The sequence below is a fragment of the Agelaius tricolor genome, unplaced genomic scaffold, assembly GCF_023055355.1.
Source record: "Agelaius tricolor isolate 1412-34295 unplaced genomic scaffold, bAgeTri1.0.p SCAF_25, whole genome shotgun sequence".
In the NCBI taxonomy this organism is placed as follows: domain Eukaryota; kingdom Metazoa; phylum Chordata; class Aves; order Passeriformes; family Icteridae; genus Agelaius; species Agelaius tricolor.
Window position 1 is genome coordinate 583,252 of NW_027269285.1, and position 17,275 is coordinate 600,526.

General features: G+C 45.2%; 1 protein-coding gene across 5 annotated transcripts in view; it reads right to left on the reverse strand.

Annotated features, from left to right (window-relative positions):
- NLK (nemo like kinase) overlaps positions 1 to 17,275 on the reverse strand; it is a 36,838-nt gene that overhangs the window by 2,070 nt on the left and 17,493 nt on the right. For 4 of the 5 annotated variants that reach the window (XM_071448197.1, XM_071448196.1, XM_071448198.1 and 1 more), the window contains 9 exons: positions 12,924 to 13,053; positions 11,815 to 11,870; positions 6,916 to 7,022; positions 6,161 to 6,246; positions 5,083 to 5,292; positions 4,621 to 4,722; positions 2,068 to 2,154; positions 852 to 1,050; positions 222 to 315 (listed from right to left, as the gene is read on the reverse strand). In XM_071448197.1, coding sequence (XP_071304298.1) covers positions 222 to 315; positions 852 to 1,050; positions 2,068 to 2,154; positions 4,621 to 4,722; positions 5,083 to 5,292; positions 6,161 to 6,246; positions 6,916 to 7,022; positions 11,815 to 11,870; positions 12,924 to 13,053 — 1,071 coding nt within the window. Of the gene's footprint in view, positions 1 to 215; positions 316 to 851; positions 1,051 to 2,067; positions 2,155 to 4,620; positions 4,723 to 5,082; positions 5,293 to 6,160; positions 6,247 to 6,915; positions 7,023 to 11,814; positions 11,871 to 12,923; positions 13,054 to 17,275 lie in introns of all 5 variants that reach the window. The other variant, XM_071448199.1, reaches the window with a different exon arrangement.

Genomic DNA, 17,275 nt, shown 5'->3' on the forward strand with positions numbered 1-17,275 from the left:
AGTTTAGGTCTGACTTCTGTTCTTTTGCACAAAACGTTACTTGAAACTTTTTTTGCATGTTTTACTTAAAATTCTAGAAGAATTTATAAATACAGTTCACAAGGGTTTTATCTATGGGCCCTTCCTAGCTCAGGAACTGAAAACATAAAACATTCTGGCTGTGTGAATTCTGTACCACTAATAAATGGGAATTAATATCAGATGTGATTACATACAGTTACCTAATAAAGCTCTTAAAAGCAGCAGACTGAGGGTTGATGCAGAGAGGCACTCTGTTTCCTTTCTGCTGTTCCAAAATGAACTGATGAATTATTTCTGTACACAGGAGAAAAATACAAAACAACACAGCATTAACACTTCTGGCTTCAGTAAAATGCAATGTCAACTGGAGGGAAAGAGAACTTCCCTTATTGAGAGTACATTTTAGGGAGGATAGAAGAGCTCCAGCTTCCCTAAATCTGACTGCTCAGCTTCAGCTCCAGGCTGCAGGACAGCTGTGGAGGTCACACCTCACAGCCCCAAACGGCCACACTGTGATTTCCCCTTCATCCAGAGCCATCCTTCAGCAAAAGGATGAGGAACAGGGATGGGCACTGCTGAGGTCTGAAACCCACAGATTTCTGCAGGTCAGCTCACGCTTGTGCCACTGCCTTATCTCAGAACACTTACAATTCTGTTCTTTTGGTGAAAAGAAATTATTTCCAGTGTCTACTACGGAAAAATACCTAAAAGAAACCAGCACCGGGGTCACTGTGTGGATGCAGAGCACAAATCCCAACTCCCTCCCAGCTCCACCCCATGTCCCCCTGCTGCAGGGGACAACTGCACATGCAAGGTTAACTCCTGCTCACCTTTAACCTGCCGAACAGAACTGAGGTTCTTCTCAAAAGTGTCATCGAATTTGGGATTAGTGATGGGTTCAAAATCACTGGTATAAACTCTGCCAGTCGAAGTGGAGAAACAACACTTGCACATGCAGGTGTGGTACCGCAAGCGGCCCTCGTCCAGGTAGGGGTGAGCTAAGGCATCCTTAGCAGATATCCTTTTGGACTGGGAGCAGCATGGGAGGGAAGAGAGCAGGCGTGAGGTCAGGAACTACTCATCACTTCATCCTCAGGGCTGAACAGACCCGCGGTGGTGTGGAGGGAGCTGCCACTAGAGGGGAGCTGAGGCTCACAAACCAGCCTGGGTGGCACCGACCCGGCTCAGCCACCGCGGCACACAGCTCTTAGGAACTTGCCTTTCAAAGGCTTTTTTCTACAGATAACCTTACAGCTGTGACTCCTGCAATAAATCAAAACAAGCTGGGAAAGACAGCATTCTAACTGTTGAGGGAGTCAGAAAGGAATTTTTGTTTTTTAAGTGTGGAAGTTATGGTTTAACATTTCCATGGTTCTGCTCAGCAAAGCAATCTTAAGGTTTAAAAAAAATACACTCCAAAGGCAGTGCTTCTAAATGCTTCATCAACCCCCAGCCTCCTCCTTTGCACTGCAGTCACTCTGTTTTACATTTGCGATACTGGGGGGGTTCTGTGGGAATGAAATAGTTAAGATTATCAATTGCAATATCATATTTTCTTGTGACAATTCTCTACAATGTCCCAAGAAACAAAATCAAAAATCCACAGCAGCACATTTTTATTAGAAAAACAGATGCTCAGTGGAAAAACGATCCTGTTCTGTGATTGGGGATGCAGGAGGAATTTTTTGTGTGTTGCAAGACCAGGAACACCCCCGTGTCCCTAATTAGAACTGCATCAAAGTAGCTGATGTTCTGCTACCTACACCCAGCTCGGAAAAGAGCATGAGTCATGCACAGCCTCATCCTTCCCACTGCCAGGCTTCCTTCCCAGGACCACTCGGTTTGAAACCTGAAACCCCCATTCCAGGGGGAATTGATCAGCCAATTATACAATATTTTTACTTTTTTCATGGACCAGAAGTACTGCAATGCCATGTAGAAGGAAACCAGCTAAAGCACTCCTTGACTTACAACATTCATTTAAGCATCAGACAACAAAAACCGTTCAAAGCAGAAGCATTAGAGGTGATTTTCAGTGCTACTTACTGGATCAAAGACCAACATCCTGCAAAGGAGATGAACTGCTTCATGTGTAGCTTGACTGGAGAGTGTATATAGGACAGGAAGGGATGGCTGTAGGGGGAATGGGAGGAAGAGAAGCACAGAGTGTCCTGTCAGATCCATCAGCAGGAGAACCCCGTTCCCGCACGCGCTATTCCAGGCAGCAAGGACAAACTCCTTGTTACAGGGGACAAGTGGTACCTAACGCCTTCCAGCATGACAATAATCACCACTGCAAAACCCAGCCACTGTAATAAAGGTCCAATTGATCACTGCTCCCCTCAGTTCAGGTGTAATCCCTGGAAAAACCTGCTTTTCTTTCTGTATTTTTCTCTACAGACACCACTCCCAGCTGTAGCTGCTCCAGGGTTGGATTAACTCCATCATTTCCAGTAGTTCCTTTTTTAATCTCAATCCATGCCAAATTATGGATTACTTTGCTTTTCCTTGCCCAGGCAATCCACAGCTGACTGACAGTGACCAACAGGGACAGTGACAGAAGGACTGTACTGGATGTCAGGGTTGCTGTAAATTTCCCAGTATAAACAAAAATTACACCTCTAGAGTGACATCAGTTGAAGTTAACCCTGAAGTGCCACCCAGAGCCCTGAGCACTCCCCAGCCTTGGTTTCTCAGGGCAGGCTATGGAATATAAAGCTGCAGTGCTTGGTAACTCTCCTCCTCCTGGCCTGCTCTCCCACAGCAGAGGGATCACAGCAGGCAGGGGATGGACCCCACACGTTTTCCTTTGGGAAGGGGGTCAGCAGGAACAGGGACAGCTCGCTCACCCTGGGGCTGCCAGGGACAAAATTCACTTGAACTTTTAAATACCAAACTGACAAAGTCTACAGAGTATGTAAATACCCATTTTGCCAGCACACAGTGGGGTAGGGGGGGTTTAATCAGAAACTTCTGGCATTAATCTATTTTTGCACAGAGCAGCAAAATGCCTCACCCCTCTCTCCCACTGCGCTCACCTACGGCGAGTAAAAATAGTTGGTGTGACAAAGCAATCGCCCGTTTCTAACTTGGGCTTCTCTCCCTGTTAGTCTAATTAGGAAACCAGCAACGTTTAACCACTTACAACCAGCAAAAGCTCCATTTCAGAATATGAAAAGCCAGAAATCTGCACTCCAACATGAAGTGTGCTTCAAGTTGGAAACAAAAATACCAATCATCACCTGAATGCTCTATATCCCTGGTCTCCAAGGTGCAACGAGCACACCAGCTCCCAGGGCACTCCAGGGAGAATGGACATTGTTTTCCCCAACACACACATAACTAACTCTTAGAGTGTATTTCTTACAACTTTGTGGGTACAGGACATTAAATCTGTAGTGGAAACTTTTTCTACCATTTCACCTCGCTAGCTTTTTAGGATTCTCATCCTGTGGGTCATGAGACACTGGCTTTAGGAGTCACAACTCTTCTAGCACACAACAGCAGAAAAATAAACTTAACTTAAAACTGGCAGAGAAAATCTGAAGGAAATCCTTCTGTTATTAATGCTCAAATTAAAAAATCCTGTCATGAAATGGAACAGCGACAACTTTATGTAGTGGATCCAAAGTGCCAGGGTGGCAGAGCTCCCACATGTCAATAATAAAGCAGAATATACATGCAATGCTCATTTCTATGGTAACTACTATTGTAGTGAGCAGACGTGAGAAATTACTTCAACATGCAGAAAATAATGATGCAAACTTAACTACTGGAGCAAGTACAGGCCAATAATTTTGTTAATTTTGCTAGCAATCATAAAAATGACCCTATTGGAGAGCCACAGAGCCTTAGCCCTGCACTAGAGATGCCTGCACAAGCATTTCTTTGTATCTGTTAACACTACATTGCATTTGCCCTTTTTATTGCCCAGTCAGCACAATGACTCCATCCTGCCTTTTTCCTTTGGTTTGGTGTCTTTTTCCAAGCTAACTTTTACTCCAGTTGTGTTGAATGCTGTATCTCAGCTTTCAGCCTCTCACTGGGCCTTCCTGAGCAGCTCAGGTCTGAGCTCAGGTGTGCAGGGACCCTCTGGCCTTGGGGTGCTGGAGGTTCTGCCCTTGGCTCTGGGCAGGGGGTGAATTCCAGCTCTAACACTGCTGAGCCTGGCAGTGCAGCAGCCCTCCAGGGCTTTATGAATTATACTGTCAATTTTAATTTATGTCTCTTGCCAGTACTAACACTTAAATTTAACATCTTCATTCAAAGTAGGTATCAAAACACTGCTGCCTCAGAAAGGGACTTTTACCTGGGTCATCAAGTCCAACAATCCCCCAGGGCAGAAGCTACAACTGCCCCTGACTGGTGAAAAGCCCCCTTGTCTCCACAGCAGGTGGAGTCAGCACAGATCAGCCCCCATCCCAAGCACCACAACCCCCTGTGCCCAACTCAGCCCCGAGCGCAGGCACGGACAGCTCTGAGAGCAAACAGCCAGGCCGGGGTTCTTGACCAACAGGCCATGGGCATTCAGCCAGGATGGGAAAGCCTGGCCCTGCCCCTGCCTCTGGGGCTGTGTGGCTGCAGGCAGCCCTGCAGTACCTGTTTATGAGGACCCCTGAGTATGTGTGCCTTGGCGCCTTCACAAGCCGTCCTCATCGCCTCCAGCGACGGCGTGCCCAGCAGGTCTGTGATCAGATCCAGCTGCACAGAGCACACGGGACACAGCTCAGACACGGGGCTTCTCTCCACTGGAGCAGCAGATTCCCCACTACCACAAATCAACATCCTGTCCCCGTCCCCTGGGAGCAGAGCCTGACCCCCCTGGCCGTCCCCTCCTGGCAGGAGCTGTGCAGAGCCAGGGGGTCCCCCCTGAGCCTCCTTTGCTCCAGGCTGAGCCCCTGCCCAGCTCCCTCAGGAGTTCTCCAGCCCTTTCCCAGCTCTGCTGCCTCCCCTGGACTCTGCAGCCCCTCCCTGTGTCCCCTGAGGTGCAGCTCTGCCTGCAGGGGCAGGGGCAGCAGGAAGGCTGGCAGGGAGAGGTGAGGTGGATATATCCAGAGGTACCTGCTGGATGGGACTCTGTGCCTGGAACAATATCCTTCTGCCAAGCAACTCTGCAAAGATGCAGCCAACAGACCAGATGTCGATGGCATTGCTGTAGTGGCGGCTGCCCATCAGGATCTCCGGAGCACGGTAATACTGAGTGACAACTTCCTGAGTCATGTGCCGGGATTCGTCTAACTCTTCCACCCTGGCCAATCCAAAATCACAAATCTAAATTGAGAAGGTAAATAAGAAAATTAAAACAACCAAAACACCTTCTGCGTTTCAAGTAGGCAACCTTCTGGGAAGGAGGCAGGGGATCCCCAACCAGCATTTAAATACATCAGATAATCTGCTGTAGCTGCATAAGCCAGGGGAGAGGGGATAGGAGGAAATCGTGTTGCTTTGCTCCACAGCCATTTAGACTTCCTACAATTTGATTTGAAATCACAGTACATTTTAAGTTGGCATTACAATATTTATAATCTGAAAGATTAAAAAGCTTTGCACTACAAAAAACCCAACCTCTGGGTACAGAGTATTTCAACTCAAACAAACTTCACTCGCTCATGACATGTCTCAAAATACTAAAGATTCATCTCTACTCATTTGGGCTTGGAGAATTGTTAAAAATGTCTTGAACCACAAGGGTTAAGAAAACTGACCAAACTTTGCCAATTAGAATTCTCAGCAAATCCCTGTAAAGAACACAGAATTTTTGTGTTTGGCAGAGCTGTACAACACACCTCAGTGCTCCAAAATTCCAAATGCCCAAGGTTAATGGAAGTGCCTTGGGCATTTGGTGTCATCTTCCCCTGAGGAGCACAGGGACACTGAGAACCCCCTGCCCCTCCCAGGCACAGGACATCCCACCCCAGCCAAACTCAGGAATTCTCTCTCTCTGGCCTTCAGAGATGTGGGGAGAGGCAGGGAGAAAAGGGGGAAAGACAGATGCTTGCTCCAATTCTACTTTTTAAAAATTCTGCAGGATTTTCTTCCATTTACATGGACTTTCAGGGGAAGTGTTCACACTGAATGTTTTTTGTTTACAAATTAACAACATAGACACACAAACATCTTCAATAAATGTAAGCAGCACCTTAAGGACACAGTTGCTGTTCACGAGTAGGTTCCCTGGTTTAATGTCTCGATGTAAAATGCCAGCAGAATGTAGATATTTCAGACCTGAAATGTTAAAGAAAATTTAATTTTTTTTTCTCTCTTTTAGAAGAAGTTCAAGGTTGACAACATTTTCCCAAAAGATCTGGCAACTCCTGATCAGCAAAGGCTTTGCCTGTGCCTCTGTTTTAAAATGAGTAACTCCCAGCCACTAGTGCACACTCAGTCACTTAATGACAGGGTAAAATTATGGAGTATATAAAATAGGCAGAAAAAGGAATTTAGCAGTCTTTTTATAAAAACCCCCCTCCCCCCAGAAACCCAACAAACAACAAATCAAAAGCAAAGCATCATCCCTCTGATTATGGCATGGATACTCTGCTAATCCCCACACTGGAATTTTCAGATGCCTCTTCCTGCTCTGTTTTTCAGTAACAATTTTTGCCTTGAGGGGATATAATTACACATATTTACCCATCTGGTTCAGTCTAAGTGTCCTTTTTGTTCCATGATTCTAAAAGCATGACTTTTCTTTCCCTGACAATGCTTTAAGGCAGCAGGGGTGCCATGCTCTTGTAGCTACAATAATTCAAGCTTGGTATTTATTCAAATATGAAATTAAAAGAAGTTCCTACAGGAAGCTTATTCAAGATAAGAATGTCTTGAGAATAAACATTAAGGAAAAAAATACTTCTACTACACAATTTTCATTAAATTTAGAGGAAGAAAAATTACCTCTTAAAATCTGGTAAAGAAAAACTTTGACATGATCCGAGCTGAGAGGCTGAGGAGAGACGATAATTTTATGGAGGTCACTCTGCATCAACTCAGTGACAACATATCTGCAGTTCAGTGGTTAAGGAAAAGCACAACAGGCACAGAATCTCTTGAAACATTCACTAACTCCTACTTACTTGAGCTCTTACAGGTCAGAACTATTGAGTTAAAGAGAAGAAAGCTGCTCTAGAGGTCAAATTCTTACAGGAATGAAAATAAAAAACAGCTTGTGAAAGAAAACGGATTAGTCCATGAGAGTTTGCATGAAGGTAGTTGTACAAAGTTACTGGAAGGCAAATTACCAGTGAGACTGAGGGGAGGTGGCTCCAGAGGGGCCTGTGTGTGCTCAGGGGGGTTCCAAAGCAGTGAAATAGGGTGAAAGCTGCACCCTATAGGATGGAGACCATCCTGACAATGTCCTGGCTGTGGGGCAACAATGACAGACAGAGAAATCATTCCAATAAATACTGAGGGAAATACAGGCATCAATTAAAAACATCACTGCTTTAAAAGCTTAGTTTAGCAGTCACATTTGAAACAGAATTCTGCTATTATCACATTTGTGGCTGAAGGAGGTAAAACACATTTGCCTCATGTTAACTGATACAGCCAGGTATTGAACGCTCATTTTCCTTCATCTCTACCCAGTCAATGCTCTGCTTTCATCTGTTGCTCTACAAACCCTCTCCAGCTAAATCCCTGTTGGCCAAAGGGTTCATCTGCCAACAGAACACCACACAAAAACTCATTTTATAAATTAAATATCTCCAACTTTTTGAGGAAAAAAATATTAAAATTGCATTCATAAAGAATTCATAAAGAAAAAAACCCAACCCTGCAGCACCATAATTTGTAGTCCTCTAATTTTTCTTTTCCTTTAGCAAAGACCCTTTTAAATATTTATACCAGACTTTTAAAATCTGCAGTTTACCTTATACCTGCAACAAATCTTTACATTCAATTTAATGCAAAATACTTTTAAAAACCCAAAAGCATTACTCTGCACTTTATTACGATAAGATTTTTGTTTTGCTACGCCACAAATCCCCCTAAATCTCAATCCCGAGCATAATGTCTCCCAGATGTCTCAACTAGTTGCCATGCCAACTAAAGCAGCTTAAATTAAATGAGGGCCTGAAATGGCACCTGCACCACGGCAGGTCTGGGGCGCATTAAATCAAGCCCTTGACAGGCTCAGAGGTGCCATTAACCCCAGCAGCAGCAGCAGCAGCAGCAGCAGCCGCCATCTGATCATTGTCTCTGCTAACTGAGCCAGGGCTGGCGGCAGCAGGGTCTGCCGTGACCCACGGGCCCCTGCGGCTGCTGGGACCCTGCCTGCAGCAGCCACTGCTGGGGACACGGAGCCAAGGGCCCCAAGGCCGGGGATGGCAGCCCCTGCTCGCACAGGTACCTCAGTCTGCCCTTGTCAGCGCCACGGCGGGACCCTGCCTGCAGCAGCCACTGCTGGGGACACGGAGCCAAGGGCCCCAAGCCTGGGGATGGCAGCCCCTGCTCGCACAGGTACCTCAGTCTGCCCTTGTCAGTGCCACCGTGGGACCCTGCCTGCAGCAGCCACTGCTGGGGACACGGAGCCAAGGGCCCCAAGGCCGGGGACGGCAGCCCCTGCTCGCACAGGTACCTCAGTCTGCCCTTGTCAGTGCCACCGTGGGACCCTGCCTGCAGCAGCCACTGCTGGGGACACGGAGCCAAGGGCCCCAAGGCCGGGGACGGCAGCCCCTGCTCGCACAGGTACCTCAGTCTGCCCTTGTCAGTGCCACCGCAGGCCCGGCCGCGGGGCGGCCGCTGGCGCTGAGCACGGCACTGCTCCCGCAGAGAAATTGCTCCTGACAGCAGTAATTAGTTAAGTAGCTGTATAAAATTAGATCTACAAATGTACCAATTTGCCTCAGAGTAATTATCAAAGCAAATGCGCGGCACAAAAGAACTCGGCTTGCTCTGCTGGCTGGGACCTGCTGAGTTGGTGAATTTTATAAAGCGACAGATGAATGTTAGGAAGGGATGTGTGCCCTGGGTGATGTGGCACCCTCATTGTGGCTTGGACTTGGTCTCTGCACCTCTCAAACCCCAGTTCTGTGGCTCAGAGTGACCGGGGCAGTCCCTGCCCAGCTGGTTTGGGTGCTGGCCCAGAGGAACTGGCTCCAGCGATGGATCAGAGGAAAACCCTGTCCCAGGGTGGGCATGCGCTGCTGGTCCAGCAGGGCTGGCACTGCCCTCACTGCCTGCAGCAGCCCCTCACCTTGCTCCTCTCCACCCTGCAGACACCAGGATCTACCCCAGAACCCACCAGAACACAGCTCTTCCATCTCTCTGTGCATTTACTGCACGTCTTTGCTTTTACTGCTATTCAAACCTTTCCCAGACCCCACCCCTGGAAAGTGGTGGCTTTTCAGCAGCTTCTGATACCCACTTTAATGGACAAAGTTTTCAAAAAGTTACTACAGAAACTTTGGATGGTTCTTAAAGGAGAACATCCGTGGATCTGCAGTTACTGAATTCAGTATTACAGTCAGCTGTGGAAAAATGTTGTAATTGGAAAAAAGGGCTATCAATCATTCATTTTTGCACTAGGTGATATTGGCAAAAACATCAATACCTGTAAGATTCAATGTGGCCACAAAGATTTTCAACCAAAAGCCTCATTATTAATTCAAATTATATCAATCTGAGTGTTTGCCAGGAATTTCATCCTAAACAAAAATCTCACTAGATTAAAATTCCTTTATTCATCACCGGTTTCCTTAGAAATCTTTTAATTTACCATTAAAATGTAAAGGTGGTTTTATAATTAGTTCTCTTTAAAAAATACACTCTGCAATTCCTACGAAACACTGAATAATTGAAATGAACTCTACCAGCTCATTTGCAACACATCATTCATATCATTTTAGTCATTCTTTTATTACATTTCTTTCCCCAAAAAGGGCACTACAACTCTTTGGAAAGAACAAAGGAAATCACTCAATACCAACTGGAGCCCTTTAGGCTTTTATCACTGCTCAATATGTCCTACTGCAAAAATGGAACAACCCTATGATCTCACTGGGAACTCTACCAGTGGACCAACAAAAGAAGTTTTCACACCTACACCCCCCAAAATCTTTACCTGATCTTTTTCAAACCAATCTCTAGTAAGTTCTCTTTACACTACAGTAAGCAGAAACACATGCAATTAAAAATGGGTATATAAATCAAAACATTTACTAACTCATTCTTTTAAGGAATGTAAGGGTCCTAAGTGCACTTAGTGTAATTATTTCAAAAGAAAGGACAAAGAAGATTACACATAATCTTCTGTTGTCAATATTAGAGTCAAGAAATTAACAAAAATATTAAAAAAGGCAGCTCTATAGAACACAACTCAGAATGACTTAAAGTCAGTTAGCCATGAAGGAAACTAACATTTTGGTTTTATATTCAAAACTTGGCAGTAGCTAAGCTCATAAAAATAAGCTTATCCCATTTAAATATTCTTGATTGTACAATTACACGGAAGGAGTAATCCTTAACCTAGATCTGATTTATAACTCATATGACTTGTTCTAAATGAGGGCATTGAACTAGTGCACATAACCAAAATCCAGTTTCTGAAGACTACTTATATGCTCTTCACGTGAAAGAAATATCAAAGCAGAATTTTAAAGCTTTACCTAAACTCATATGAAAAAGCCCCAGTACAGCACAGCAATATTTTCAACTAAATGTGTTTCTCCACCAGCAAGTTGTGCTGTACTTTGGTTAAAACTACCACGTTGATTACACCTACTTTCTTCACCAATCAATCCAAGGTATTACATAAATAGATCAAACCATACTTCAAAAGTTCAGGTTACCTAAAAATAATGACAATTTCCCACCCATTAACTGTAAAGTGGGTCATACAAAAAAGCAGCTTAGACCCACCAGCACCAAAACCCAACCTGCCCAAGTCTAACCACAGGAGTGGCAAAGAACTTCTCCTGCCATGAGAGTCAGAGCCCTCCCAGCTCAGGGATTCACTTTTCAGTACTCCAGAAAGCAGAAATTCCCTCCTTCACAACCAGAAGACAGCCCAAGCCAAGTTAGAAAAGGAAAACAACCAAACCAAAACATGACCCTCATGTGAAGTTTTTCCCTCAAATTCACTGCCAGAACCCAGTTCCCCACAGGCAGCTGGTACCTGTGCTGCATCAGTGACACAGAACGTTTGTGGGACACAGCTCTGGGCAGTGGGCTCTGCACCAGGACAGAGCTGACTAAGGAAAGCCACAGCCCTGCCAGTGCCCTGAAACCTCTCTGGTAACTCAGGCTTCAAAGCCTGTGAAGGCAGAACTCTCTGAAACCACCACAGAGTCTTTTAAAATACAAATACCTGAAAGGAGATTAATTACTGGATAGTTTTCAGAAAAATGTTCTGGGGGGATCCCCGTGAGCAGCAGCAGCTGCAGCAGGGCCTGCTGGTCAGTCCCACACTCCCTGCACACCCTGGCCCAGTGCAATCACAGCTCAGCTCAGTCCTGCACCACCCACCCCAAAGCTCAGCTCAGCCCTGCACCATCCCAAAGCTCAGCTCAGTCGTGCACCATCCACCCCAAAGCTCAGCTCAGTCCTGCAGCATCCCAAAGCTCAGCTCAGTCCTGCACCATCCCAAAGCTCAGCTCAGCCCTGCACCATCCCACCCCAGCCCCACCTCACAGCTCTGGATGCTACAGGTTCACTCCTGGAAATAAAACTGTCCACATGCAGGCTCGAGGCTTCTGTGGTTCCATTTCATAGATTACACCACACACTGGCAGCTTCTAAGCTAATGAAAATCACATCTACCTCAATTAAGATGTTCTATTTTTATATTTAGGATACATTTCTTCAAAATAGTCGATGTGTGGAGGCTGGAGGATGTCGAGGGCAGAGAGTACCTAGGAAACACCACACAAGGTGAAGGTCTATTCCAGAACAAATCCCTTTCAAAAAGACAGACTGCACATTTCTCACATGGCTTCATTTGATTCTATCCCACAGACAGACCAATGTTCTGTCTCACCAGGTATGTAAATTTAATAACCCACCATGTCAGACATTCTGTACATTCAATGTCTCTCTCTTTTCTAACTGAAGGCATTTTTTCCAGCTGTTTGAGTAGTAGTTTGAAAGCACAAATTTATCTATCCAATAAAAAGTGGTTTCTTTACAATATATATGAACATAGAATCTTTGAAAGAAATAATTCCAGAAAAAGAAATGTAAAAGCAGAAGATATTACACTTTGTTCTGCCTTTAGTCTTTCAGAGTTTTGTGATTCACTGCTTCCACATGGGAATTGAAAACCCCAAATTTGTTCCCATTCTGAATAAGCAGTTCAGTGGTACAAAAAGCAAAAAGTAAAAAAGGTAGAAAAAAGCAAAAACACAGAAAAGCAGCAGCAGAGAATTCCCATCCTCTCACAGAGAAAGACACTCCTTGGTGTGGTCATTTGGATACTATCCTGGGAAGGTTCATGACATTTGGGTGAAGCACCCAAACTTCAGATGCACTTCAAACTTCATAGGTCAACCCAAATAGTGTTTAAATGTTTTAACTTAAGCTGACTGATTTTACCTAAAGCAGGTTTGGGAGAGGACCAGCAAAGGGGACAGCACCATGGAGCACAGAACAGCTCAGGAGGAACAGGGTCCAGCTGACACAGCTCTGTGCAGCCTGACATTTATTCACCTGAAGCCTGAAATAAGGCTGGGCAGAAGTGTACCCACTGTGTGTTTGCAAACACCTTGGAGGGGAAATGATGAGTATCCTTAGACTCTTGACAGTTTCATTTTTATAGTGTCTGCAACAGTAATATCTGAGTTTCTAGAAAATCTGATCACTGAAAAGCATTTTAGATATTCTGTAACAAAACACACTTCTGTTCCAGAGAGCTCCATTTTACATTTAAGTTTTCTCAAAGATTTCAAGATTACTTTGAATTTACTTACATTGTCATGCTTAAAAAAACACAACATCTTCAACTCCCGGAAGACCCTTTTACAAGAGACCAAATTTTGGAAGACGTTGGGCATCTTTTTGAGTGCAACTCTCTTTCCATCTCGTGGATCTGTTACTGACCTACAGAAAGAAAGATAAAGAACATCACATACTCCTGTTAGACAGTTTGCTAAAGAAGAAAATAATATTTTAAAGTTTTTTATTGTTCTCAGCTCAGTGAGTCAAAACAAAGTGAAGCCAATTCTAGGGAGAAGAGCACTAATGTGAGGGCACTGAGCAGTGTCCTGCAGAGCCTGTGTCCCACAGATGTGACCATTCTGTGGATGGAGCACACACCAGCCCAGCAGTGCCACACATACAGCTCATGGTGACATCAACACCTGCAGTGGATGTCAGGACAAACATCCTCTTCACCTCCCAAAAATGCCTCATTAAAATGCTCTCAGTTACCCAGATCAGATTTTATCAGCTCTATCGCTCACTTCTTCCTCTCCAAAGAGGGTAAAAGATCTAATAATCCTGTTCTGACAGAACACTGGCAAGTGTAAGACTATTTATTGGTTTGTCACCAAATCACATCTGGAGAAGCAACAGCACGTGGTATCCAGGTTTGCACAAGTGTAAAACAGGCATGATACTGGTCCTTCTCCCACACAACTTAAGGAATGCAAGTATAGTAGCTCAGGAATTATAAGGTGCTTTGCACATGGCAAGTATTTTAATTTAAAATAATTGGATTCTGAAAATAGAATTTTATAATGAGAACCATAAAACTAGAGCAAGGAGATTATGGTGCCTCAATTCCCAATCCCAGTTTTTAAGGTGAGTTTCTCAAACTACAGAATAGAGTATATGCATATTTTTACTGGGATGACCAAAATAACTTCAATCTCAATGCAGTGTTGAACCCACAGAAGAATCCACATCCAGCTATGCAGGCCTGGTGTGGCTGCTCTGCTCCTCCAAATGTCTCCATACAATAACCATTCCTTTGGGTGAACAGTCCTTTGCTGGTCTCTCATAGAGGGAGGAGTTCAGTGGGGTTGCTGTGCCATTCCCATTTATGACCAGTTTCCTTTTTCTTTTAAACAACCCCCTTTCACAAACAAGTGATGATCCCCTGCAGCATCCACCTGGAAAGCAATTCCTCTGCTCTTTCCCCCTCAGCAGCAGCAATGCCAGCCTGCCCCTCACCTCCCTGCCTTGGGTTGGGAGCTCTGTGCTGCTCACCAGCAATTTCACTTCAAGGGGCAGCACAAAACTAACAATCCAAGTTCTGAACATCAGAACTGTCAGGCCTGCATTCCAAAGAACAGAAACAAGAAAGGAAGAAAGGCAACAGCCTGTCTGAAAACCTGGTATTTACAGCATCCAAAAAAAGATGCTGAAAATGTTGCTTTGTGTTTGTGTACAGTACCTACTTTGATACTAGTAAAATAATTATTTATAGCAGTATGCTATCGGGTCACATATCCCCAGGAGAAACTAGAAAAGCAGGAAGATCTCCTAGGAGCTAATTGAGAGAACAGCTAGAAAGGCAGCTTTACTTACTGCTGCTCTCAGAAGAACACATTTGAATTCCCTGCCCTGCTTTGTGAGGACATTCCAGCACGGGTGAATCCCGCAGCAAAGGGCCCAGCAGGCAGGAGCCATCCATCACAAGGCACTACTGAAGCCTCAAAGGGTCCACTTACCAACCACCAACTGCAGCTGGGATAAAGAGATCACAGACCGAGATTCAAACCCAAAATAACCTAGCAAAAATTTATATATAGGTATGGGGCAAACAATAAGTGATTGAATCTTGTGGCAAGGCAGCGAGCTGAGCTCCAACCACGCCTTTGGGAGTGACACTGAGCAGGGACCCTGAGCTGGGGGATCCAGCACTGAGCACTGAGGGTGCAGCCAGCCCCAACGCCAGCCCTGCAGGGACACACGGCTGGGACAAAGGGCCAGGGCATCCTGGGGGCAGAGCACAACCACAGCAGCCGAGGGGCAGCAGCAGAGCAGCCCTGGGGCCAGCACGGGGATGGGATGCATCCCCTGAACTGCAGCGGGTGCCCTGTAGTGGCAGCAGGGCCACGCTCCTGCCACCAGAAACCCTTCTGTTCTGCTGATTATACATAATGTATGTATGTCTTGCTAGATTTAAGAACTACATAAAAAGCTTTTAAAATAGTCTGACATAAAACACATAAAGAAAACGATACTTTACAGAACCTGCACCTTCTATTTACTTTGCAAGCTAATCACACCAGAAATAATACAATTTTAAAAAGTAATAGGACTACAGAAGAGATTAATGACACAACCCAGACCTCTAGTTAAAATGTTTTCAAAGACAATCCTTATCTCAAAGAATCCTTGCAGGCATTCAGCCGTTTCAATTACGCATTATAAGCCTTTAGCAACTCTCTGCCATGTTGATGGCAAGTTTTCAAGGTGGAGTCTATGCCAACAGTGACTTTTTCTCTCCCTGAATCCAGGTCAAGGCATACACATTGTTCTGTAGTTTCAACTGGTAGAAAAACAAGTTTGTGACTGCTCCGTGCAATTATTACACAGGAGCAAGATAATGAAAGAATGTTCTTGGGGTGGTGTGGGAAACTGCTGGTGGAGTTTGTTCTATCATGGAAACAAACCTTCCTTCACATTTATAGAGAATATCTATAAATTTACATCAGGACTTACCAGAAGGGAGGGAATTTAATAGGATTACTCTGCAAGTTTTTCTTATTAGTCAGTGAACTTTCTTCCTCAGTTGCTTGGCTCTTAATCACACAGGCTTTTCCAGCAAGCCTTACTTTGAGATATGTAAGTGGCCTGGTCCCACAAGCATTTCAGCTGCTCACCCAGGCATGTTTGATGTACCACTTGAAAACAAACAGCACAGCTCATACTCAAGGGCATGTGATCCCAATATGCCACTTTTTCAGCACACAGTATCGCAATCAATCACATCTTGGCATATTTCAAAATATACTTGAGCATGGGATGATATTAAAAATCCCTTAGAAAAGCTCACAAACCCACAAGATTCCCAAGACTGAAGTGGAAGGGCAGGGAGAGGCTGTGCACTTATCAAATCTCTTATCTGGGAAATGCTTGATTGAGTACATAAAATTTGCACACAGGCACAGGCCATGAGACCAGGCCCTGCTCTCTGCAAAGTCACTGCCAGGCACTGAGCCCGACCAAAATGTGACAAAAACTGATCCACAACATTCAATGGACTGTTGGGTAGCAGAGGGGAGAGGTGAGGAAAATAAGGACATAAGCGTGAAATCCTCAAGAAAACAAACCAATATATATATGTGGATTTAGCAACAGATGTCTTACTGAAGGAAAAAAATAAATGCATGCACAGTGGCTGAGTTTTTACGCAAAGCAGCTGCTTTAGCAATTTACCATTATAAAGATTCAAACACCAGGGAGACAGGCCAAAGGTGATGTTCCAGGCCCTGCAGTGACCTTGCCTACTGTCAGCAGTGTTTTCTCCCCTCACAGACTGCAGTCCGTGTCCCACACTGCTCCTGACCCGCACACAAAACTTGTTCTGAAGCCCTGTGACAATTCCTAATGGAAGTTAAATTATTCACATGCTAAATGGCTCTGTCTAGCTTTAGTAGCTGAAAGTCAGTTTTCCAGCCCAAAGCTGCGAGCCAGGCGCTCCTGCCCCGGGCAGGGGCTGCTGCAGCCCGGGCTGGCCCCAAACAGCTGTGCTGGCATGGTGACACGGCCAGCAGGGAACAGCCCCAGACAAAGGCAGGACAGACAGACGCTTGTTCAGGAACAATGGCAGCCCAGGCATGTGTCAGAGAGCATCTCAGTCAGTCACACTGCCTCTGCCAAGTGAATAAGGAGAGGGAGAGGTGGGATTATTCTCTTTTTGAGGGCTCTTGGGTAACACATGAACTGCTTCTCTAGAGGTGCCTCACCCCAGCAGTGAATGCAGAGAACCAGCAGAGCCTCCTCGTAGATAACCAGATTCCTGATCTGAGGACCCCAATTTTCTAATTTCATGAGTCTTTTCTCCCAGTGTGTTGCAGCCAGGGCCTGCTGAGTGCCACAGCCCCCTGTGCACCCTGTCCTGCCAGCAGGGTGACCTGGGCTCCCCTCCAGCAGTGCTGGGAGAGGGATCATCAGGAGCAAGGTTTTGTTTTGGCTGGATTTCTCACAACAAGAGAGTTTTAGCACACACACTCATGCAATTAGCATGGCATTATAATGGGTTTTACCCTCTGGCTGTACATGCATTGTCTGAAAGATGCAAAAGCTGATACAATCTCGTTTAAAGGAGATATTCATAGTCATTTCAGCTATAATTTTTAAAAGAAAAGCC